This window comes from Somniosus microcephalus, chromosome 7 (genome assembly GCF_052327205.1).
Source record: "Somniosus microcephalus isolate GS21.2 chromosome 7, FLI_Smic_1.0, whole genome shotgun sequence".
NCBI classification, from domain to species: domain Eukaryota; kingdom Metazoa; phylum Chordata; class Chondrichthyes; order Squaliformes; family Somniosidae; genus Somniosus; species Somniosus microcephalus.
Genome location: NC_140993.1, coordinates 277,121,203 through 277,148,016, shown reverse-complemented (window position 1 = coordinate 277,148,016; position 26,814 = coordinate 277,121,203). Strand labels below are relative to the sequence as shown.

General features: G+C 45.1%; 1 protein-coding gene across 35 annotated transcripts in view; it reads right to left on the bottom strand.

Annotated features, from left to right (window-relative positions):
* The window catches only part of clasp2 (cytoplasmic linker associated protein 2), a 453,349-nt gene that overhangs the window by 10,518 nt on the left and 416,017 nt on the right, over nt 1–26,814 (bottom strand). For all 35 annotated transcript variants that reach the window (XM_085993872.1, XM_085993847.1, XM_085993851.1 and 32 more), the window contains 3 exons: nt 22,595–22,788; nt 16,806–16,934; nt 6,477–6,683 (listed from right to left, as the gene is read on the bottom strand). In XM_085993872.1, coding sequence (XP_085849998.1) covers nt 6,477–6,683; nt 16,806–16,934; nt 22,595–22,788 — 530 coding nt within the window. The remainder of the gene's footprint in view (nt 1–6,476; nt 6,684–16,805; nt 16,935–22,594; nt 22,789–26,814) is intronic.

The window sequence follows — 26,814 nt, the reverse complement described above, 5'->3', positions numbered from 1 at the left end:
CTGAAAAAAATTGTGGTTAATTTAAACAGATTGTTGTCATATTTTACTGCAACTGTGAAAGTTACATTAACTTCTCTAGATGATTTGTAATGTTTAGGGAAATTTCAGTATTTTTTTTTTATATAACTGCAGATATTCAGGGTAAATACGTTTTAGAAATAGCTAGAGTTTAATATAGCCTACCAAATTCCAAAATGCAGATGTTCCCAAACTGAGGGTGCCGCCCCCTCCCCAAGTGGGGTGCGACAAGGTTATCAGAGGGAAGCGAGGAGGACATCGGGTCTGAACAAACATGAGTTGGGTGCATTTAATCAATGGTGATACCCACACACAGGAATGAACGCAATCCAATGAAGGGTGATTCTCGTTGCTGTTTTCACTGGAACAGGAGGAAGCCATTCAGTCCCTCAAGCCTATTCTGCCATTCAATTAGATCATGGTTGATCTGTACCTCAACTCCACTTACCCACCTTTGTTTCATATCCTTCGACACCCTCACCCAACAAAAGTCTATTGATATTAGTTTTGAAATTTTCAGTTGACCCAGCATCTACAGCCTTTTGGGGAGGGGGGGGGGGGGAGGAAAGAGAGTTCCAGATTTCCATTAACCTTTGAGTGAAAACATGCTTCCTGATTTTACTCCTTAATGGCCTAGCGCTAATGTTAACAGTATGCCTCCTTGTTCAGGGTTACCCCACCAGAGGAAATAGTTTTTCAGTATCTACTCTAGCGAATCCCTTTACCATTTTAAACACCCCTCAACCTTCTAAGCTCAAGGGAATACAAGACAAGTTTATGCAACCTGTCATAATAATTTAACACTTTCAGCTGCTCCGTTACCACTGGCAGAACCACCGAATGACTCTGGCTAACTGTATATAATTCTCTTTAACGATGTTCTAACACCAACCTAAACCTGTACCATTGTGTTAGGCATTACTGTGTTTTGTATATAGAGTTTGCATGTACGGGGCGTGGCCCCTTTAAGAGCGCGGGAAAACGCGGGCAAACGCGATGCCGTCACGTCGCAAATCACGGGACTGCCCAGTCAGTCCTCATGGCATCTCCGTTGAGTAAAGACCTGTTTAATCGTTCTCTGGTGTCGATCTCAGTTATTCGTAGGAATTCGTTAATTCCTACATTGGTGACCCCGTTTTTGTGAATGTTTTCACAAAAGAGCACAGCATGGAAGCAAACGCCGTTTCAATGAAGCTACCGCAGTTCTGGGAGCAGCAAGCGCCCCCGTGGTTTATTCAGGTCGAGGCCCAGTTCGCCCTGAGGAACATCGATGCGGATCAGACCAAGTATCTTTACGTGGTCTCCGCACTCGACAGCTCTACCGCCTCTCGGATCGTCAGCCTCCTCGAAAACCCCCCAACGGAGCGCAAGTATGAAACCCTCAAGGCGCGGTTACTGCAGGTTTTCGGACTCACAAAATCGGAGCGCGCCCGTCGATTACTCGCTATGCCTGGGCTCAGGGACTCCAAGCATTCAGAGTTGATGAGCCAAATGCTCACACTCCTGGGCTCAGAACAGGAATGTTTCCTATTCCACGAGATTTTCCTCAGCCAACTGCCTGAACAGGTACAAGCTGCCCTGGCCAGATCTGAAACTGAAGACTGCGCAATACTCGCTGCGGAGGATGACAAAATTTTCGCTGCAACTCGGCAGTACTGCGCTGCCACAAGGCACCCATCCCCCGCAGACACCGCCCCAGCTCATCCGCCTGCTGGGCTGTGTTTCTACCACGCGCAGCTCGGCGCGAATGCGAAGCGTTGCCGCCCTCCCTGCAGTTTTCCCCCCCCAAAAAAACGACCGACATTGCGACCACCGAGGAACGGGTCTAACGGGCACCCCGCGGCCGCGATGGCGATCGGCAACGCGGGAAATTGCTCATCACCGATACACTCTCCGGTCGTCGTTTTCTGTGCGACACCGGAGCGCAGTGCAGCATTTTACCCGCGTCCGCCCTCGATGTGCAGACGGGGAATCACGGACCCGCCCTTGAAGCGGCCAATGGCGGAACAATTCGGACCTTCGGCAGACGGCGAGTGGAGTTGTGCCTCGGGGGCCAACGTTTTCACTGGGAGTTTGATTACGGCAGACCAAGTGCGACCGCCCGCCAGACCGCCAAGCAGCCTCCGCCTCGAGAGTACAGGAGTTGTTCTGACAGGCTTGTCAGACCCCCTCACCATTTGACTTTGTCCGTTAAAGCGAATTCTGGGGGGCGCATGTGGCAGAACCACCGAATGACTCTGGCTAACTGTATATAATTCTCTTTAACGAGGTTCTAACACCAGCCTAAACCTGTACCATTGTGTTAGGCATTACTGTGTTTTGTATATAGAGTTTGCATGTATGGGGCTTGGCCCCTTTAAGAGTGCGGGAAAACACGGGCAAACGCGATGACGTCACATCGCAAACCACGGGACTGCCCAGTCAGTCCTCGCGGCATCTCCATTGAGTAAAGACCTGTTTAATCGTTCTCTGGTGTCGATCTCAGTTATTCGTAGGAATTCGTTAATTCCTACACCACCTGTTTTACACCCCCGTCAAAAATTGAAAGTTCTGTCTACTGTTTCTTAGAAAGACAGGGGCCCGCATGGGACTTCAAGGCACTCTGACTCCGACATCCAATTCTGGATGAGCAGAAACTTCCTCCAACTAAATATTGGGAAGACCGAAGCCATTGTCTTCAGTCCCCGCCACAAACTCCGTTCCCTAGCCACCAGCTCCATCCCTCTCTCCAGCATCTGTCTGAGGCTGAACCAGACTGTTAGCAATCTGAAATGAGCTTCCAACAATATACCCGTGCCATAATTAAGACCGCCTGTTTCCACCTCCGTAACATCGCTCGACACCACCCTTGCCTCAGCTCATCTGCTGCTGAAACCCTCATCCATGCCTTTGTTACCTCTAGACTTGACTATTCCAACGCACTCCTGGCTGGCCTCCCACATTCTACCCTATGTAAACTTGAGGTCATCCAAAACTCGGCTGCCCGTGTCCTAACTCGCATCAAGTCCTGTTCACCCATCACCCCTGTGCTTGCTGACCTACACTGGCTCCTGGTTAAGCAACGCCTCGATTTCAAAATTCTCATCCTTGTTTTCAAATCCCTCCATGACCTCGCCCCTCCCTATCTCTGCAATCTCCTCCAGCCCCACAACCCCCTCCCCCGAGATATCTGCCCTCTAATTCTGCCCTCTTGCGCATCCCTGACTATAATCGCTCAACCACTGGTGGCTGTGCCTTCAGCTGCCCAGGCCCTCAGCTCTGGAATTCCCTCCCTATATCTCTTCACCTCTCTACCTCTCTTTCTTCCTTTAAGACGCTCCTTAAAACCTACCTCTTTGACCAAGCTTTTGGTCATCTGCCCTAATTTATCCTTATGTGGCTCAGTGTCAAATTTTGTTTTATAATGCTCCTGTGAAGCACCTTGGGATGTTTTACTACATTAAAGGCGCTATATAAATACAAGTTGTTGTTGTTTTCAGGGTAAGCAGGAGAATGTGCAGGGAGTCCCATATGACCTCCTGTAAATCATACCTCTATTGAATAGCAATTATTAGTGCTGTCATTTCATCAAAGCACACATATGGGTGCATGTTTCAGTTCATAGGAGACTTGGTCAAGCTTATGGAGACGGTTTTTCATAAAATGAGACAGAAGGAGGCTATTTGGCCCATCGTCTCTGTGCCGGCTCTTTGAAAGAGCTATCCAATTAGTCCCATTCCCCTGCTTTTTCCCCAGAGCCCTGCAAATTTTTCCTTTTCAGTATATATCCAATTCCCTTTTGAAAGTTACTACTGAATCAGTTTCCACACCCCTTTCCAGATCATCATAACTCAGTGAATGACGAAGTGCTTCCTCATCTCCAGTCTGGTTCTTTAGCCAATTACCATAAATCTGTGTCCTCTGACTACTGACCCTCCTGCCACTGGAAACAGTCTCTCCTTATTTACTCTATCAAACATTTCACGATTTTGAACACCTCGATCAAATCTCTCCTTAACCTACTCTGCTCTAAGGAGAACAATCCCAGTTTCGCTAGTCTCTCCATGTAACTGAATTCCCTCATCCCTGGTACCATTCTAATAAATCTCTGCACCCTCTGTAAGGCCTGGACATCCTTCCTAGAGTGTGGTGCCCAGAATTGGACACAATACTCCAGCTGGGGCCTAACCAGAGTGTCTTATAAAGGTTTAGCATAACTTCCTTGCATTTGTACTCTCTGCCTCTATTTATAAAGTCCAGGATCCCGGGCTGCTTTTTTAACAACCTTCTTAAGTTGCCCTGTCAGCTTCAAAGATTTATTTATGTAAACCTCCAGGTCTCTCTGTTCCTGCAGCCCCTTTAAAACTGTACCATTTAGTTTATACTGCCTCTCTTTATTCTTTTTTCCAAAATGCATCACTTCACACTTCTCTGCATTAAATTTTATCTACGATGTGTCTGCCCATTTCACCAGTCTGTCTATGTTCTCCTGAAGTCTGTTACCATCCTGCCCACTGTTTACTATATTTCAGAGTTTTGTGTCATCTGCTAACTTTGACATCATGCCTTGTGTACCCAAGTCCAGGTCATAAATATATATCAAAAGGAGCAGTGATCCTAACACTGACCAATGGGGAATACCACTGTATACTTCCTTCCAGTCTGGAAAAACAACCGTTCACCACTACTACAAAAGGCAAAGTACTGCAGATTCTGGAAATCTGAAATATAAACAGAAAATACTCAGCAGGTCAGGAAGCATCTGTGGAGAGAGAAACAGAGTTAATGCTTCAGGTCTGTGACCCTTCTTTCTCGGATTCTCTCTCCTCAGATGCTGCCTGACCAGCTGAGTATTTTCAGCAGTTTCTGTTTATAACTTCACCACTACACTTTGCCTTCTGTCTCTTAGCCAATTCTGTCTCTTTTTCATATCCACACTGCCACTGCCCCTTTAATCCCATGGGCTTCAGTTTTGCTAACAAGTCTATTATCTGTCACTTTATCAAATGCCTTTTAAAAATCCATATGCACATCAACTGCACTACCCTCGTCAAAGCTCTCCGGTACTTCATCAAAGAACTGAATCAAGTTTGTCAGGCCTGATTTGCGTTTAACAAATCCAAGCTGGATGTTATTTATTAACCCATGTTTTTCCAAGTGACGATTCATTTTGTCCCGGATTATGGTCTGCAAATGTTTCCCCACCACCGACATTAGGCTGACTGGCCTGTAGTTACTGGGTTTATCGCTCTCCCCTTTTTTGAACAGAGGTGTAACATTTGCAACCCTCAAGTCCTCTGGCACCACTACCGTATCGAAGGAGGATTGAAAAATTGCAGCCAGATCCTCCGCTATTTCTACTTTTACTTCCCTCAGCAACCTATCCAGACTGGTTGACTTTTCTACTTTAAGCGCTGCCAACCTTTTTGAAGTACCACCTCTTTATCGATATTTATCCCATCCAATGTCTCTACTACCTCCTCCTTTACTGTGACAATGGCAGCCTCCTTTTCTTTAGTGAAGACAGATGCAAAGTACTCATTTAGTAGCTCAGCCATGCCCTCTGGATTTCTATTTTGGTTCCTATTTGGTCCCCCCTTCCTTTGACTATTTTACTCTTTATATGTTTATAAAAGCCTTTTCTGTTGCCCATGAATCTTTTCTCATATACTTTCTTTGCCCCTCTTATTTCCTTTTTGATGTAAACACAATTAAATATGTTGGGAGAAAGCCCAAATCATAACACCATGTCCCCAAATTCAAACGTTATTCCAAGCCATATTAAATATAGACCATAAATTCAAATAACTGCTACTCTAAAACAAGCAAAATACGAACTTCAAGTAATCCAAGGGCTTAAAATTGAATGGACAGAAATTAGAACCAAAGTGTAGTTAATAAACTCGTCAATCGTCTACAGCGTTGCACAAGAGTAGTCAAGACCAATTGCTGTCTCCAGTTCAAGCTGGGTTAGAGGGTGGAAGCATTTTGGGACCAAGGTGCAGGAAATGGTGGAAGTGGCAAAAGAGGGGGGAGGGGAAGAAAGACTGAAGGGAAGAAGGGGGAAGGGGAGCAGGGGAAAGGAGGTGGGTGGGGAAAAGGAAAGAAGGGAGAACAGAGGGGAAAAGGGAAACCGGGGAAGAGGAGGGGAGGGGTAGGATGGTAGAAGAGGGGGAAAAGAGGGTTAGCAAAGTGCCTCTGCGAATGAGGTAAGCAATCTATCAATTTTACTATATAATAATGGAGATAATACTGCTGGAATAAATTGCACCACATATCCAACACACTTTTCTCAAATGTCCAATCCCCATTTCAGACTCACTCTGGCTACAATGTCATCTAAATGACGTTATTGCTTTACATCACTAATACGCTGTTTACCCACTATTCCATTTTCAACTATAACTGATTTATTTTATAGTGATTGAAATTAAAATATATAAATTATTTATATTTGAAGTTCAACCGTAGCTACATACCATTAACAGACCAGGAATAATATCAGGCAACAACTGGTTTAGAGTCTCTTTATGGACTCTTTCTATGATCTTGGTTTGCATTTTGATTGCTGCGAGGTTTATGGGGCATTCTGCAGTCTGGATAATGGGACAAAGCACTTTAATACACTGCTCAGGGTTGATGGATGTTGCCAGGGCTGTTGCAGCTTCTTCGGCAGCTCTTACCACCTAATGAAGAACACACAGATGTTAGAATTCCATGAAGCTTCTCAGACTAGCACAATATTGTTTTACCTGCATTAAAAGGGGACAAAATCAATAACAAATAGGTATAAAGGTCCTAGGGATGTAGAGAGTGATTAACGAATAGCTCAGTGACCCTGATTCACAATAGGACCCATCTGTCCATTTACTATTACTGTTAATGGGCAGGATGCTGTTTTCGTGCTCCCGCAGATTTCTCCTGTGCCAGACACTATTCTTTTACCGAGCGAGCAGCTTTGTACCATTCCGCTCTTAAATTGACCGTCTCTTGGTTTGTGGTAACTGTTTATTTGCCTCCAGATTCTTCCTTTTCCATCTCACCTCCATTTGATTCCTCTCTAGATGATTTAGCTGAGATTACAGTAAACATGCTGAAGTCTCATGCTACCATTTCACTACTTAGTTTAAGTGGTCAAACTTATTGTGCTGTAAAACAATCATCTCAATTTGTAATAACAACAGAAAATGCTGGAAAAACTCAGCAGGTCAGGCAACATCCGTGGAGAGAAATTTGAGTTGACGTTTCGGGTCGAACCCTTCTTCAAAACTGGAAAGAAAAGAAAATAGATCGAAGGCAGGGCTGCGATCGGACAAAAGAAGTGAAAGAGGCAAAAGAAGTAGAAGAGACAATAAAAGGTGTTCGAAGCCAGACGAGATGGTAATAGGCTGAGATTAGGTGTGAAGTGTACTGGCAGGGCAAGAGATAGCTGCCAGGTGGGAGAAACAAAAGGAAAGGGGGGGGGGGGGGGGAAAAGGAGTGGAAAAATTACAGGTAAAAAATTAATGGGGGCCGAGGTTATGATCTGAAATTGTTGAACTCGATATTGAGTCCGGAAGGCTGCAAAGTGCCTAATCGGAAGATGAGGTGCTGTTCCTCGAGTTTACGTTGAGCTTCCGTGGAACAATGCAAGAGGCCAAGGACAGTGAGGTCCTAGTGGGAATGGAGCGGTGAATTAAAATGACAGGCGACCGGAAGCTCGGGGTCACCCTTACGGACTGAACGGAGGTGTTCCGCAAAGCGGTCACCCAATCTGCGTTTGGTCGCCCCAATGTAGAGGAGACCGCATCGTGAGCAGCAAATACAGTATACTAGATTGCGAGAAGTACAAGTAAATCGCTGTTTCACCTGGAAGGGGTGTTTGGGGCCCTGGACAGTGGGAAGGGGGGAGGTATAGGGGCAGGTGTTACATCTCCTCCGCTTGCACGGGAAGGTGCCAGGCGAAGGGGAAGGGTTGTTTGGGGTGATAGAGGAGTGGACTAGGGTGTCTCGGAGGGAGTGGTCCCTACGGAATGCTGAAAAGGGAGCGGAGTGGAAGATACGTTTGGTGGTGGGATCACTTTGGAGGTAGCGGAAATGCCGGAGGATGATCCGTTGAATGTGGAGGCTGGTGGGGTGAAAGGTGAGGACAAGGGGAACCCTATCGTGGTTCCGGGAGGGAGGGGCAGGGGTGAGGGCAGAAGTGCGGGAGATAGAACTGACACGGTCGAGAGCTGTGTCAACCACGGTGGAGGGGAATCCTCGGTTGTGGAAAAAGGAGGACATGTCTGAAGCACTGGTGTGGAAGGTGGCATCGTCGGAGCAGATGCGGCGGAGACGGAGAAACTGGGAGAATGGAATAGAGTCCTTACAGGAGGCGGGGTGGGAGGAAGTGTAGTCCAGGTAGCTGTGGGAGTCAGTGGGCTTGTAGTGAATATTGGTCGATAACCTATCCCCAGAGATGGAGATGGAGAAGTCGAGGAAGGGAAGGGAAGAGTCAGAGATGGACCATGTGAAGGTGAGGGAAGGGTGGAAATTGGAGGCAAAGTGAATGAAATTGTCTAGTTCGGGGCGAGAGCAGGAAACAGCACCGATACAGTCATCAATGTATCGGAAAAAGAGGCGAGGGAGGGGGCCCGAGTAGGACTGGAACAAAGATTGTTCCACATAGCCCACGATTTGTATTTAAATGTGCACAAACTACACAAAGAGCACCAGTGTTGCTGGTCTCCATCCAGCAGGGCTGATGGATTCTGATAAACTAGTATACAATAATAAGGCGGCAACATTTTCGTTGATGTATAATTTTATATTAAATATTTGAACAAACATTGTAGAACATTTCATAATACTTCACTTTTTCAAATTATTTTCCTTGTATAAACATACTGTGCATAGATGGCAGCTTTAACATATTTCTATACTGACAATTGGGAAACATTTTCAAATGAACGTCACTAAAATTACCCATTCATATGTTCCCATATCTGTAATTTTGATATAACAGTATGTATAACAATGACTAAAATTAAATAGAAATCTTTTCAATGTGTACACAATTCTATCACAATCATAATGTGGCCCTCGGGTGCAAATAATATTGCACATTATAATAAAGTGTGTGTTACTGTGAAATCGCATAACCTAGAATAAATTGGATACAAAACAGAGAGAGAAGCAGAAGGAGAGACAGAGAGAGGGGAGAGACGGAGAGAGAGGGAGGCGGAGGGGGAGGGCGAGGGAGGGGGAGGGAGGGAGGGAGAGGGAGGGAGAGGGGGAAGGGGAGGGGGAGGGGGAGGGAGGGCGAGAGCGAGGGAGGGCGAGAGCGAGGGAGGGCGAGAGCGAGGGAGGGCGAGAGCGAGGGAGGGGGAGAGCGAGGGAGGGGGAGAGCGAGGGAGGGGGAGAGCGAGGGAGGGGGAGAGGGAGAGCGAGGGAGGGGGAGAGCGAGGGAGGGGGAGAGCGAGGGAGGGGGAGAGCGAGGGAGGGGGAGAGCGAGGGAGGGGGAGAGCGAGGGAGGGGGAGGGGGAGAGCGAGGGAGGGGGAGGGGGAGAGCGAGGGAGGGGGAGGGGGAGAGCGAGGGAGGGGGAGAGCGAGGGAGGGGGAGGGGGGAGAGCGGGGGAGGGGGAGAGCGAGGGAGGGGGAGGGGGAGAGCGAGGGAGGGGGAGAGCGAGGGAGGGGGAGAGCGAGGGAGGGGGGAGAGCGAGGGAGGGGGAGGGAGGGGGAGGGGGAGGGGGAGAGCGAGGGAGGGGGAGAGCGAGGGAGGGGGAGGGGGAGAGCGAGGGAGGGGGAGGGGGAGAGCGAGGGAGGGGGAGGGGGAGAGCGAGGGAGGGGGAGGGGGAGAGCGAGGGAGGGGGAGGGCGAGGGCGAGGGAGGGGGAGAGCGAGGGAGGGGGAGAGCGAGGGAGGGGGAGAGCGAGGGAGGGGGAGAGCGAGGGAGGGGGAGAGCGAGGGAGGGGGAGAGCGAGGGAGGGGGAGGGGGAGAGCGAGGGAGGAGGAGGGGGAGAGCGAGGGAGGAGGAGGGGGAGAGCGAGGGAGGAGGAGGGGGAGAGCGAGGGAGGGGGAGGGGGAGAGCGAGGGAGGGGGAGGGGGAGAGCGAGGGAGGGGGAGGGGGAGAGCGAGGGAGGGGGAGAGCGAGGGAGGGGGAGAGCGAGGGAGGGGGAGAGCGAGGGAGGGGGAGAGCGAGGGAGGGGGAGAGCGAGGGAGGGGGAGAGCGAGGGAGGGGGAGAGCGAGAGCGAGGGAGGGGGGAGAGCGAGGGAGGAGGAGGGGGAGAGCGAGGGAGGAGGAGGGGGAGAGCGAGGGAGGGGGAGGGGGAGAGCGAGGGAGGGGGAGAGCGAGGGAGGGGGAGAGCGAGGGAGGGGGAGAGCGAGGGAGGGGAGAGCGAGGGAGGGGGAGAGCGAGGGAGGGGGAGAGCGAGGGAGGGGGAGAGCGAGGGAGGGGGAGGGGGAGAGCGAGGGAGGGGGAGAGCGAGGGAGGGGGAGGGGGAGAGCGAGGGAGGGGGAGAGCGAGGGAGGGGGAGGGGGAGAGCGAGGGAGGGGGAGGGGGAGAGCGAGGGAGGGGGAGGGGGAGAGCGAGGGAGGGGGAGGGGGAGAACGAGGGACGGGGAGGGGAGAGCGAGGGAGGGGGAGGGGAGAGCGAGGGAGGGGGAGGGGGAGAGCGAGGGAGGGGGAGGGGGAGAGCGAGGGAGGGGGAGAGCGAGGGAGGGGGAGAGCGAGGGAGGGGGAGAGCGAGGGAGGGGGAGGGGGAGAGCGAGGGAGGGGGAGGGGGAGAGCGAGGGAGGGGGAGGGGGAGAGCGAGGGAGGGGGAGGGGGAGAGCGAGGGAGGGGGAGGGGGAGAGCGAGGGAGGGGGAAGGGGAGAGCGAGGGAGGGGGAGAGCGAGGGAGGGGGAGGGGGAGAGCGAGGGAGGGGGAGAGCGAGGGAGGGGGAGGGGGAGAGCGAGGGAGGGGGAGGGGGAGAGCGAGGGAGGGGGAGGGGAGAGCGAGGGAGGGCGAGCGAGGCGGAGGGGGAGAGCGAGGGAGGCGGAGGGGGAGAGCGAGGGAGGCGGAGCGGGAGAGCGAGGGAGGCGGAGACGGAGAGCGAGGGAGGCGGAGACGGAGAGCGAGGGAGGCGGAGACGGAGAGCGAGGGAGGCGGAGACGGAGAGCGAGGGAGGCGGAGGGGGAGAGTGAGGGAGGCGGAGAGCGAGGGAGGCGGAGGGGGAGAGCGAGGGAGAGAGCGAGGGAGGCGGAGGGGGAGAGCGAGGGAGGGAGACGGACGGACAGAGAGGGAGGGAGGCGGACAGACAGACAGACAGGGAGGGAGGGAGAGAGACAGGGAGGGAGGGAGAGAGACAGAGAGGGAGGGAGACACAGCGACAGAAGAGGCAAAGGTTGCCCTTTGACCCCTCCCTCAACTACAGTATCTTGAATGAACTTATCCCCCCTTAGAGTGGAGCTTATGGCACCTGTTTATGCAGATAAGCCCCCGGACAACATATTAAAAGAGAACCCATTCTAGCATCAGGTTGGGAACTCTCTCCTGGGTGTGCTCAGCAACTTCTCGGTCTCAAAGCTGGCACAATATGCAAAAGTACAGTTTATGATAGCTATACTGGCTGGCCTGTTTGATATCCCATCTGGAACCCAACCTAAACAACTTTCTAAATGGCTTGTCTATTTCTGGGAGTTAACCCTTTGTAAGCTGCGGATGCTCAGTCACTGAAGTATTTTCGAGACAGAGATCGATAGATATTTGGATACTAAGCTAATCAAGGGATAAGGGGATCATGCGGGAAGGTGGAGATGAGGTAAAAGATCAGCCATGATCTTATTAAATAGCGGAGCAGGCTTGAAGGGCTCAATGGCTGACTCCTGCTCCTACTTCTCAGGTTTTTTAATGAATCTAAGTTTGTAACTGTATCATACATAAATTAAATCAAAATCCCCTCAATGTCAAATAGGTAAGATCTCAAAATGTTACACCTGGGTTTTGACATACCCAATTTACTCCTAGTTGAAATCTATTTAACCTGACCGCAACCAACTCACATTTAAGTATCTCAAACTGCTGGCCCTGTTTGACCTGCCATTTTTCCCAACCAATTAACCTTGACTAAGTCTCCACTTATGCCACTGAAAGTAACTATTTTCTAGTCCAACAAATTATTTTGAATTCCCCTTTTTCATTGCAGGAAACTCTCGATTTACCGGCACCTAAATAACCGGAAATCTCAGTTAACCGGCAAAATTCAGGAGTAGGTTCAGGTAAGTTTTACTTCATATTAGTGGCCGTTCCTGGATCTGTGGCCGTGTAACCGGGGTTCCTGCACCTGTTGCTATGCAACAGAGACGCCTGGATCTGTGGTCGGGGTTCCTGCACCTGTTGCCATGCAACAGGGACGCCTGGATCTGTGGCCGTGTACGGGGCTCTCGTACCTTTTACTATACCTCTCTGTAATCCGGACTTTTTTATAAACCGGCACCGCGCCGGTCCTGTCGGTGCCAGATAAAATAGAGTTTCCTGTTACAAGTTTAATGATAAATCTAATTAGATATGGTCACAATTTTCCATGTATTCTACTTTCAAGTCACTGATTGGTCCTGATTTGATATTATCTTGCACAATCCAGGGTCAACACTATTTTTCAATAGCTCAAATGTTCTTACTACATTTAGAGGAGTTATATTAATGTGAACAAGACTTGAAGTTGAGGGAGACACTAAAGGGAGACAGCAGATCTGCGAAGGCCAGCAATACCCTGTGCCAGACACGGCAAATGGCCTCAAGTGAGTGTATAGGTTGATGGCCAACAAAGAATATTGATGGAGAAACTGTTTCCACTGGCAGGACAGTCAGTAACTAGAGGACACAGATTTAAGATAATTGGCAAAAAATCCAGGGGGGAAATGAGGAGAATTCTTTTTTTTTTTTTTTTTTACACAGCAAGTTGTTATGCACGACCTGAAAAGGTGGTGGAAGCAGATTTAATAGCAACTTTCAAAGGGAAATTAGATATATACACCGGAAAAGGAGAAATTTGCAGGGCTATGAGGAAAGACCAGGCGAGAAGGACTAATTGGGTAGCTCTTTCAAACAGCGCACAATCTGAAAAATTACCCTCATATATCTCCTCCTCACTGGCACTTCAATATGAATCAGAACATGTTTAAATTGCAGAGCCCCTGCCTTTTCTGGCCACCTAAACGCTGGTCTTAGTCAAGTTAAACTTCCGGTGAGCAGACTGGAATGCAACAGTCCAACTGGTAATGGTAACCCATAGTGGGGGTCTTTTATATTTAGTTTGTTCACGAAAAAAACACAAATGAGGCTACAAGGTTGTGCAAATATACATTCCTCAGTGGCTGTGGGAACTCCATGTATCTGGCTGGTTTCAAGGCGACCTCAGCTTTCCAATACAATCACAAAAGGAGGATCTCAAATCTATCACATTAGGAGAATCTGGAACACTTGGGAAATAGTGACCGTAACTTAATTAGGAATATTTTAATTGATGATAACTTCATCAGGTCTAAAATGGAGACTTAGTTACCCATGTTCCCTGGGATAGGAAATACAGTTCCCACCACTTACACCGTCCTCGCTTATCCCGGACAGCCGCCTATATCGGGCAAATGGCGCTAATCATTTGCCATTACAAAAGGCAATTTAGCGGCTGACTATTTTGGGCAGATGAAGCAGCTGTACGCACCTCGTTAAAGTGCCGCTGCATACTTCAGCCCCTTTCAGCTCTCCAACAGTACAGGTGAAACCGTTTGGATTACTGGAGCATTTAGACAGAGTGGGAAGTTCAGAGATGGAGGATGAAGATTTCCATGTTTTTAAACAATTTCTTCTTTACACTGGCCACCGCATATAGTTGTGTTGACACCAACGCGCCCGCTATAAGCGGTGGAGACTGTACCAGTGGAAAGCGGAACTTGCAGTTATCAACAAAAAAAGACTAGATTTTTGAGTGAAGAATAGTTTCTATTTTTTCTCAATGTCCTTTGAAAACATATTTCCCTTCTGCTTCTCAAAGAAAATGGGAATTACCTTCTGCCGTAAGGGAATTGGTTGGCATCACAGAACCAGCAGCAGATAGAGCCCATATGAGGCTTTAACCAACTGCTGCTGGTTGCGATGCCAACCAAGTTGCATAATGCAGGATATATTGGTGCCAATGTCTCAAGTGTCAGTGCTAAAACAATGAGACAGGGATGACATTTTTGTGGAACAAAGCCAGTCATAAATACTGTAAATATTCACTATGGCTCAAGGCGCAGTGATGGAGGTATCCTTCGAAAAATGCGAAAGGTAGACCTGTAGTCAACAACTTATTCCTGCATTTGTGTATTGCTAAGAATGTCTGTCAGCCAAAAGCAATGACTGGTGTTCTGCACCACAGCAGGAATTTCAAATCAGTGCTCAGCTGAATTTAATGGCACCGGGTACAGCAAATAGTTGAATCAAGTGTCCCAATAATTGTCTATAATCTGGATGAAGACACTGATCATCATTCTGTGAGATAATACTGGAGCAACTGAAGAACCCTGAGATGAAATAGGTTTGTGAATAATGTTGGAGGAGATTTTGAGCCTTAGAGGAACCCAACACTTTCTGTCTGGCCACACAAGCCAATATGCACTGTTACTTGACACTGTCTTGACAAAGGGTTTTGACCTGAAACGTTGACTCTATTTCTCTCTCCACGGATGTTGCCTGGCCTGCTGAGTTTTTCCAGCATTTTCTGTTGTTATTATGCACAGTTACTGTGCTGGTGAATCTTTCCTAGAATGCTACTGAGAGGGAACACTCTATCTGAACTAGATTTGTTTTCTGATCAGAAGCTAGAGTTCTCTGGAACTTTAGGTCTCTGAGTTTGGAAGAATTGCGTTTGTATACTCTTGTCTTTATGATAACCTTCTGGTGAGCAAGATCGCCACAGTGACTTTGAAGCGGTTGTTGCATTTCTTGAAGTTGCATAATATCATAAGACAATGCATGCAGGTATAGTGTGGTTGTTAACCAGTGGGAAGAATCTACGACATGTGATATAGAAGTTGAAACGAGAAATGGAAGTGCAAGGCGAGTTGATGAAAACCGATTTAACTAGTGGACTGATACTGAGGCACAAAAAATAACACTGTATTGGCAAAATGATCATTTTAAATTGGCCATTCGAAAATCAAATTTTAATGATTTTTCAACTAGACTATTCTGTACTTCAGGAAATTTTAACAGGACAAAGTAGTGAACTACGTACTGTAAAACTGCTCCATTTTACCGTGTAGAAAAGCACTGGGAATGGGGGGGAAAAAAAACTTAATTCTTTCCTATATGCATGGGTAACAGCTCTGACTGCTATCAACAACACAGGTAAAAAAAAAATCCTAACGTTGCAGTCCAGGTAAAATCTTTATTTACAAAGTGCGAGGCAACACAAACATCATGGCTGTGCAAGAGTGGAAGTTTCTTCATGGAACGTTCTCCTGAGGCAATTCTGCTCTTGCCCACCCCACCCCAAAGAATGGTGCAAGTCTTAATTGTGAGAGGAGGTAGAACAATAAACAGTAACTAAACCTTCAAACAGAATAAAGGGAGCGAGAATGCGTGAACATGATTGTGTCTAGTTGACTCATCTTTGGGCTCCAGTTTCTGATTGCAATGTCTGCACTAAATGTCATAGTTCCCAGTGACTGCTATCCAAAATACTTCTATAAACTGCCTTTTGATTCTGCGACACTTTGAGTGTTCCAAAATTAACAGCCATTTTGTTCGCTGCAAGTGGAGAGAAAAAGAAAAGTATGGAACGACTGAACCATGTGGAGAAAGGGGAGCAGGAGGAAAAAGATCAGCAACAGCAGTAGGTTTGGGGGAGGAAGAGCAAACCACACAGATTGTAAAAATCAAAGGCAATTGATTTAGACAGAAAAACTGGAGTAATAATAAGGGAGCAGCAGAGTTATGCAGAAGCCTCAACGAGAGCCAACATCAAGATTTGTTTTTAGTTTCCGAGTCAGCTCAGTGGAGACATGACGATAATGTACACAGATGACTGTTTTTTGCATGTCTTACTGCTATAACACTACAGGAAACTTTCGATTAACCGGCCCCTAAATAACCGGAACGCTCTATCCACCGGCAAAATTCAGGAGTCGGTTCAGGTAACTTTTTTTACTTTTATTACTTTTTTTACTCCATTTGTTGCTGTGCAAGGGTGTAGCTGAAGCTGTTGCTAAGCTACAGAGACGCTTGCAACTTGTGCCGATTGTTTTGAAGCTGTTGAAGCAACAGGGTTTGTTGCTTTACACGGAGCTCTGAGCTCCGTATCTTTTACTATAGCGTTCGGTTATCCGTAATTGATGATGAATCGGCACCACGTCGGTCCCGTCCGTGCCGGATACCAGAAAGTTTCCTGTATTTTCCATAAATGCTCAACTTTCAGCTATTAAATGTACAAAGAACAATGGGTCCTCTTAGTCGTAAGTTCTTTCAGGATCAGCTGAAAATAATTCCAGAATGGGTATTATTATAGAATTTTTCTTTTTAAAACAATGTTTTCATTTTTTGTGCATTTAAAATTGCTGTCAGTTGAAAGGCTTGTTCCCACATTTACAGACTGTGCTGAAGGACAGCATTTGTTTGGATTAATAAGGAAAAACATTGTCCAGTAGCCCTTACCATAATTTGGTCTGTAGCACCAAAGAGTATCTTAAAAAGATTGCATGCAATCAATACAGTTGTAAACCTTTTTTTTGCTAGATGATCAGTTAAAGAGTAATATTTGCAGAGAAACAGTAAAACAAACTAAATTTGCTATTACTTCACTTTTCAAAAAATCAGTAAACAGCCAACCTCTTTTTGGGGATCTTTGTGAGCTTCCAGTGTCCTTATGATAGTGAGTTCTGCATAATTTTTGAATCTTTCCGGCTGGTGTTTTAAAATCTCTTTTAAAACTCGCAGTGCCAATGCTCTGATTGTATGCTGTAACGCCAAGAAAAAAGAAACAAACCAACAAATTTATCACTATATACAAACTTTGAAGGTTTTCCGAATTTGAAGTCCCATCGAACAGCAAAAGTTTCACACCATAATTATGGTTATTTGAAGGGCAGGATTCTAGGGGTATGGCATTCTCCTCAGATGGGAAGGATCAAAGAGAGGGGGAAAAAAGGAAAAAATTCAGCATATAAACACATCGGGCTCAATCAGCTGACACACGTTCTCACAGCACTACACACCGATATCGTGCACGTGATGCATTCAAAAAAATCAGCATTGAGAAAAGGAGATTGAGCCCATGAAACTCCAGCGCTTCACTGATGGCAGCTCAACTGCATCTTCAATCACCCCAAAGTTTTTGCCCATTCTCTTGATCGGTTGATTATTCCAAACATTTATCACTAGGAAGAAAATATTCCCTGATACCGCTCTAAATTTGTTATCCACAAATTTCCATTCTGTTTTCTGGTCCTATTTTCTTGGCATTTTGAAGCAATACTTTGGGTTTGTCTTTTTCGGATTGTTTTATCCATACCAGTTAATATTTGGTATACTTCTATGAGGTCGCCCCTGAACCATCTTCCTGCTGGAGTGCAAAATTTAAGCTTTTCTAACAGCTCATCCCTGTTAAATTTGACAATAGATTGTCATCTTTTCTGTACCGTTCATAATTTGTTTCCCCTGGTGTGACCAAAACTGAACGCTATATTCTAAATGTGGTTTGCCAGTGCACTTTAAGCACTTCACACAACTAGTGTAGACTTGTATTCTATTGTGCTAGCCTTCTGTTAGCTTTTTTAATTGTTTCACCACATTTTCTGGACATTGCAACATGAGTGTCAGCTTGGCTTAATGGTAATACTCTCCCCTTTGAGTCAGAAAGTCGTGGGTTAAAGCCCCACTCCCAAGATTGAAGTACACAATATAAGATGACACTTAAAGTCCTATACTGAGAGAGTACTGCATTGTCAGAGGTGTCGACTTTCAGACGAGACATGAAACCGAGGCCCCATATACCTCTTCAGGTGGATATAAAAGATCCTACGGCAGTTTTCGAAGGAGGTCTCCCAGTCTCCTGGCTAACATTTATCCCTCAATACCATCCAAACAGATTAACTGGTCATTTATCCCATTGCTGCTTCTGAGGCCAGTACACAAATTGACTGCTGGGTTTGCCTACATAACAGTCACTACACGTCAAAAGTACTTAGAATCATACAGCACAGAAGCAGGCCGTTCAGCCCACTGTGCTGGCTCCTTTCAAGAGCTATCTAATTAGTCCCACTCCCCTGCTCTTTCCCCATAGCCATGAAAATATTTCCTTTCCAAGTATATATCCAATTCCCTTATGAAAGTTATTATTGAATCTGCTTCCACCACCCTTTCAAACAGTGTATTTCAGATCATAACAACTCGCTATGTAAAAATAATTCTTATCTCCCCTCTGGTTCTTTTGTCAGTTACCTTGAATCTGTGTCCTCTGGTTACCAGTCCTCCTGCTAGTGGAAACTGTTTGTCCTTATTTACTCTATTAAAACCCCTCTTAATTTTGAACACCTCTATTAACTCTCCACTCAACCTTCCCTGCTCTGAGGAGAACAATCCCAGCTTCTCTAGTTTCTCCACATAACTGAAGTCCCTCATCCCTGGTACCATTCTGGTAAATCTCCTCTGCACCCTCTCCAAAGCCTTGGCATCCTTCCGAAAGTGCAGTGCCCAGAATAGGACACAATACACCAGCTGAGGCCTAACCTGTGATTTATAAAGGTTTAGAATAAATCCTTGACTTTTCACTCTGTGCCTCAATTTATATAGTCATATTCATTGAATATCAAGCAATTTAAGGCTTCTGAGGATATGAAAGGTGCTGTATAAATGCAAGTTCTTTCCTTTCTTGCTAATGACTACTACTGACTCACACTGCACGTAAAAGACGACATTGGCATCTTATATGATGAGATTATTAAAGTAATTGTACAGCTAATAATGGGTCACTTTAACTAAACCCAATATTAACTAGTTGAGTACCCAAATGAAACTGTGGTGACAGAATGTGAATAAGTGAAAATTACATTTCAAAGCAGATTTAAAAAATAATCTTTACTCCAAAGAGTGATAATCTACCAAGGAAGATAGTGAAATCATAAAACCTAAGAGGAGTTCAAGATGCATTTGAATGCTAGACTGAGGTGAAATACTGAGGGATCAGCTTGATGGATTGAATGGCCTTATCTCAGCTTTGATTGAAAGGAATCAACCTATCATTAATCTCAGATGCCTCTCAAAGTCTCCCTGTGGTAATTCAATTCCACTCAATGCCATTCATTATGTTATGCACAATATGCTGGCAAAGTTCTGTGTTGCCTGTGTGGCACTGGGCTTGAAGGGGTGAAAGAGATTTCTGGCTGTGCCTCTGCAGGAAGGTAAATGGGGAAGGAGGGCAGAGTTTATACCCCTGAGGGGCAAGAGCTCTACTTGCCAACAAAAAACCCCCAGCCATGGACAACTAAAGAGGTGAGAGACAACATAAAACTAAAAAAAATACAAAAATGCAAAAAATAGCACAGATCCTGGCAAATGGGAAAAATACAAAGAACAGCAAAAAGTGACAAAACAGCTAATAGGAGCTACAAAAGGGAGTATAAAAGAAACTTGCAAGGGATAGCAACATCAATACAACATTTTTTTACAATTATATTAGGAAAAAGAGGGTGGTCAAGAGCAATGTTGGTCCCTTAAAAACTGAAAGTGCTGATATTGTCAATGATAATAAGGAAATGGCGGACATGTTGAATAATTACGTTGGGTCAATATTTACAGTAGAGGAAGAGGATAGCATGCCGGAAATCCCAAGGAAACTAATACTGAATCGGGACAGGAACTCAACAAAATTAACGCAAGCAAAATAACAGTAATGCAGAAAATGGCATTAAAGAGTGACAAATCCCCAGGACCAGATGGTTTTCATCCCTGAGTTTAAATGAAGTAGGTGAGCACATTGCAGATGCCCTAACTATAATCTTCCAGAGTTCTCTCGATTCAGGAACCTTTCCTTTAGATTGGAAAATTGAGCATGTCACTCCATTATTTAAGAATGGCGAGATGGGGAAACTGGGAAATTATCGACCAATTAGCCTAACATCTGTTGTCAGGAAATTACTAGAGTCTATAATTAAGGATAGGGTGACTGAACACCGTGGAAAATATTTAGCTGATCAGAGAGAGCTAGCATGGATATGTAAAGGGTAGGTCATGCCTGGTGAACCTGATTGAATTTTTTGAAGAGGTGACGAAAGTAGTGGACGGGGAATGTCTATGGATGTTATTTATAGGGACTTCCAGAAGGCATTTGATAAAGTCCCTCTTAAGAGACTGTTAACTAAGGTAGAAGCCCATGGAATTAAAGGCAAATTATTGACCTGGTTAGGAAATTGGCTGAGTGGCAGGAGCCAGAGAGTAGGGATAATCTAATTGGCAGGATGTGACTAGTGGTGCCCCGCAGGGATCTGTGTTGGGGCCTCAACTATTCACAGTATTTATTAATGACTTAGATGATGAGATAGAAAGTCATGTATCCAAATTTGCCAATGACACAAAGATAGGCGGCATTGTAGGCAGTGTGGATGAAAGTATAAAATTACAAGAGATATTAATAGATTAAGTAAATGTGCAAAATTGTGACAAATGTGAGGTCATCCACTTTGGACCAAAAAGGATAGAACAGGGTACTTTCTGAATGGTGAAAAGCTAAAAACAGTGGAGGTCCAGATACATAGATTATTAAAATGTCATTAACAGATACAGAAAAAATAATCTAAAAGGCTAATGGAATGCTGGCCGTTATATCTAGAGGACTAGAATACAAGGGGGTAGAAGTTATGCTGCAGCTGTACAAAGCCCTGGTTAGACCACACCTGGAGCACTGGGAGCAGTTCTGGGCACCACACCTTAGGAAGATATATCGGCCTTGGAGGGAGTGCAGCGTAGGTTTACCAGAATGACAGCCGAACTCCGGGGTTAAATTACGAGGAGATTTTCCCTGGAATTTAGAAGGTTAATAGGTGATTTAATTGAAGTTTTCAAGATATTAAGGGGAACGGATAGGGTAGAGAGAGAGAGAAACTATTTCCGCTGGTTGGGGAGTCTAGGACTAGGGGGCAGAGTCTAAAAATTAGAGCCAGACCTTTCAGGAGTGAAATTACGAAACACTTCCACACCCAAAGGGTGGTAGAAGTTTGGAATTCTCTTCCTCAAACGGCAATTGATGCTAGATCAATTGTTAATTTTAAATCGGAGAGTGATAAGATTTCTGTTAACTGAAGGTATTAAGTGAAATAGGGCAAAGGCTGGTATATAGAGTTAGGTTGCAGATCAGCCATGATCTCATTGAATGGCGGAACAGGTTCGAGGGGCTAAATGGCCTACTCCTGTTCCTATGCATGTGGGGCATTCTGGCCACTGAGGGTGGGATTGGTCTACATTTCAATTTGAAAAGTGCTGCTCGGATCTGGAGGCAGTGTTTAGTAGTGGTATATTACATGCTGCACTAATCCCAAGAAGGAAAAACTCAAAGTTAAATGCATTTCCCTACATCCTCTATCTATACCCATCAAAGTACTGTACTGGCACAGCAAGTTCTAATTCCTCAAACTCAGACTGCATATGCCGTGGTTCCAATTTAGTGACTGAAAGTTTGATCAATAAGGTGTGTTTTGAGAAAGGTTTTAAAGGACAAGTGCCAGCTGCATGGGTTGAGAGGGAATTCCAGAGAGTAGGGCTGAGGTGGTTGAAGACGATGCCCCTGAAGGAGCACAAAAGGCCAGGGTCAGAGAACCCCTGAGTGCCAGAGGGGATAATAGGGTTAAGAGACTTCACTTTCCTAGGAAATAAACATATTCGGAAATGGTGACTTTACTCCGTGCTCTCTCCCGCTCCCCTAAGACTGTTTTTCTGCCTTTTTTCACTGCTTTCCATTTGAATCTGGGTTCATTTTTTGTTCTTCTGCCCCGCCCCCACAATCTTTGTTCTTGCCCTTTCTCAACTGCTGTTCAAACAATCACCTATCCAGGCCCGATCTCTGGAAAGTCACGAAAGGAATATAACTACATGCACTAGCACCAATAATAATAATAGAACAGCAACTGCAGTAGGTTTTTCAATTCAATAGACTGTGATGCCCAAGGGAACCATACATTTGTTAATGGAAGAGGAAAGTGAACATATTCTGAGAACAATTACGCTAAATGGTAAATGAAAAGCCTGTGTACAAAGAAGCTCGAGAGAAACAAGCAAAGAAACAAATGCATTTTGGAGCAAATTGGGAATTAAACCGTACCATTCCACAGAGTAGGCTGTGGATTTAGGCCCATGATTCCCTACAAGGTGAGCTCCTGATCTCAAGTAGGAGCCAGGTGTTTTCCCCACAGAGGGGAAAATGAGATGGGAGCATAAAAGGAGGCAGCTCTGCATACCTCAGTGACCAAGTTCAATCCTACAGGACGCTGGGACTTGCTGTTTATCCTCTAGGCCAGCAGTATAATCTGGGGAAATGGGAGAAATATACACACACAGCATATACATAGATACAGACACAGTATACACAAAGACACAATGAAATGGCCAATTCAAATAATTTAACGAACCTCTCTGTCTCCAAGTGTCTCGAGAAGCAGCAGCAAAACAGTTTTGAAATGTTCATCCCATACTCCCAATGACTCTTCTTGAATTGATTTAAGGAGTTCATACATTGCTGCTTTACGTTCTTCTATTCTCTCATTGTGATTGGAAAGTTCCTTTAGCAGCTCTGCAACCAAATCAGATTGGTCCAAAGAAGTATCTGTTTACAGAAGTGAAATAACTATTAATGCCTAAAATAAATAATTCTTAACAAAAATTGCTATTTTGAGAACAGAAAAACTTTAGAACAATTTGTTCAAACAAAAAGTAAGAAATGGCCAAAGATTTCCCAAAAGAATATTTAGAAAAGAATCTGAAACCATTTGTAATAGCAGTCAGAAGAGAACAAAAACTCTTGTTTCAAAACATAAGTAATGGAGCATATTTTCCTTTCTAGAAAGTGCAATTGAATATAAAAATCACTCCAACGACATACAGCTGCTCAATTTCAAGTAGTTCAAAGATCAGTTAATTCTCTTAAAGACTTAACTGAAAGTTATGAAAAATGTTTGACCATCAGATTTCTCATTTCCAAACATGACAGAGCCACCAAATTGTTATGGAAATGAGTCAATACTGTAACTGGGAGCGGGCTCATCAGATAGATTGACAAGTGTAAAGTGATGAGACCAGGGAAGGAAAGCTATAACCTAAATGGTGTTTGTCCACAGAATGCAGCACACGAAAGGGATTTGGGATATTTGAGGACAGTGGGCAGTAGCAGTAAATAAAGCAAATGGGATCTTGGGTTGGACACCACATGAAATTGAACACAAATCACAGGATGTGATACACAGGGGACTGGTTCATCCCCATCTGGAGTACTGCATACAGTTTTGGTCGCCATATTACAGGAAAGACATCATGGTACTGGAAAAAGGATAGCGGAGGGCTACTTGTCTGGCACATGTCATCAGATACCTGAGCTACAAGAAGACTACAGAAGCTGAGTTTATTTGCACCAGGGAAGAAAAGACTGATGGGATTTTATTGAAGTATTCAAGAACCTTAAGCGCATCGACAAGTTGAACCCGAGAAATAACTTACTGTGGCTCCAAGAATGACAACCAGGGGGCATGCGATGAAGCTCAGAGGAGGGAAGTTGAATGGACAGATCAGATACAACAATGCCACACAGAGGGTGGTGGACCGTACAATGGATTGCCCAGGGAGGTGATTGAAGCTGATAACATCAGCAATTTTAAGAGGGAGTTGGATAGACATTTGGCGAGAAAATCAACAATTGGTAGTGAACTCTACATTGTTTTTGAACTCGGGCTGAGCAGATGGATGGAAATGTTTTTTCCTGTTCATGTACATTCCTATATTCCTTTGCACCAATGCCATAAATATAATAAGATTAAATACAAGAGATCTAGAACAGAGAACAGGAGAAACTTTCTTTTTCACAAAAAGTGTTGTGAGGCTGTGGAATACACTACTGGAGTTAGTGATTGAAGCAGAGACTATGTCAACGTTTAAAAACAGGTTAGAAACGTGATTGAAAGGAACAGAATAAAGGTTTACGGGAACAGGGTGGGCACACGGTATTGGACTTACATGGAGCATAAACACTAACATGGACTGGTTGGGCTGAATGGCCTGTTTCTGTGTTGTAATTTTTATGCAACTCTTTGTAAGATTTGACACAAGTTGCAGGGACATGGTTCCATCAGGAAACCTGAGAATCAGGATTTAGGGTGGGACTAGTCCAGATGCTGACTTAAAGTGGCTTGAACTAGTGAAGGTCAGCACAAGCCAGGTTTCGGGCATGAATAAAGATAGTACCAGTGGCTGATTTTAAAGATGGTGTTTTTTTTTAAAAAAAAGCAAACTTTACATGAATAGTCATATCATAAATTATCACCCTGATGGTTTCTGCCTTCCAAAAATAGTAAACTCTTGAAACTACAATTCCAGGCTGGCATCATGCAACCATGGATTGGGACACGAATGCTCAGCACCACAAAGGAGGAAAATACAGGTTCAAACCCACTGTATAAGTGGAAGTTCTTTGTTTCTTTTGACTCTGTTCAATTTCTGATCACATAAATGCTCCACTATTCTTTGTAACTGTGCTGGAAGTAGATTCTTACTGCCTGAAGAATGAGGACTAAGGAAAATTGACACAGCTCCATCCAAACCAACTCTATGGAAGTCTGGCAACGCCAATGGATTTAGAGAACGCCAATTGATCCTCAACAGCACCATAAACAAATAGTATTTAGGCACCGACTAATCAAGAAAGACACTTCCCAGCAGGAATTGATGTACGAGTGAAAGAAGGCAACACATTCTCCTCTTCCTGCTGAACCAGAAGATCACAAACTATAACAGTCAGCAAGATCACTGAGTACTTTAAGTACATCAGCAATGCCAGACTGAGCTAGTGTGTATGATGGAGAAGATCTGTAATTAGAATGAAAGCTGGAGCAGCCATTTCTGACGTGAAGGTTGAGGTTGAAACCAGGGTCACAGCAGCATTGCGGGATATCATATTCTTAATAGTTGCCAACAATTTGACAAATTCAACAATGAAATGGGAAAAAATGCCTCGATCAAGGACTTTCCAGCACATACTACTGCCTAACCAGGACAACCCGGTCTAATTTTCCTTCCCCATGGATGCTGTCTGCTTATCAGCTCAGTGCAACTCAGATTGGAGTGGTTAAATTGAACCTGCATCCTTCCACTTTGTGGCACTGAGCATTGGTGCTCCACAACGCTGCTATATAAATGGCAAAAATGTGAAAAGCACAGGTTCACAATGCAAGTAACACAAACCACTCCTTCCTGCAACCAGTCTGCACCATAAACATCTTTTCAATAGATTAAGCTTCTAATTATACAGGTGCTGATTTATACAGCAGTCGTATTTTATAGAATGTTGTTAGTACTAAAGGCTATAATGCAGTTAATGGTAATCAGAAAACAGTAACATTAAAAAAATATTTCAAAATATACTAAAAACAAGTTAACTTCATACAATCATTTCATTCTCCAATCAGGTTGATACAAAGGATTGTGGAATGAAAATCACTGAGGCAGGGGAATACATTCTTCTAGAAAGGAGCAGGTGTAAATATCTGCCCCCATCATTTTCCAGAAATGTAAAAACATAAAACAATCTCTTCGGAGTTCCATGGGACACCAACCACACAGGGAATTGCATTTACTCGTTCTGCTGTCACTTTTTAAAAACTGCATCTGCTGGCCAAAATGTTTTGTCAACGCAGTATTACCTGATTCGATGTTTGTGGTGCTAATATGTCAACATACATACATCAAATACAGGTATAGCACTTTTATACGCTGACATAATTTAAATTCGTTTATGACCTTGTGATAAGTCTGGCCAGAACTAGATTTCTGTAAATTTACAACACACCAAGTGTCCTGCTTTGCATTCATGAAGCCAAACCACTGAAATGTTCATTTACTATTTGAAATAGCTATCCTCAATGTGTCCAAGGCATACATCAATCTACTCGAGCAGTAAAAACATTTTCCCTTACAAATCACCTTTACACAAAGGTATCACACACGACATGCAATCCTCAAAGTACAGAACATTGAGCTAACCAATTTATCAATGTAATCTCTCATAGAATCATAGAATGGTTATAGTTTAAAAGGAGGCCATTCAGCCCGTCGAGCCCGTGCCAGCTCTCTGCAAGAGCACTTCAGCTGGTCCCACTCCTTCACCTTTTCCCCATAGCCCTGCGAATTTTTATCTTTCAGTTTCTTATCCAATTTCCTTTTGAAAGCCACGATTGACTCTGCCTCCACCACCCTTTCAGGCAGTGCATTCCAGATCCTAACCACTCGCTACGTAAAAAAGTTTTTCCTCATGTTGACTTCTTTTGCCAATCACCTTGAATCTGTGTCCTCTGGTTCTCGACCCTTCTGCCAATGGGAACAGTTTCTCTCTATCTACACCCCTCATTATTTTGAATACCTCTACCCAAGCTCTCAATTTTCTCTGCTCGAAGGAGAACAACCCCAGCCCCTCTAGTCTATACACGTAACTGAAGTCCTTCATCCCTGGAATCATTCTCGTAAATCTTTTCTGCACCCTCTCTAAGGCCTTCACATCCATCCTAAAGTGCAGTGCCTAGAATTGGACACAGTACTCCAGTTGAGACCGAACCAGTGTTTTATAAAGTTTCATCATAACTTAATAAGG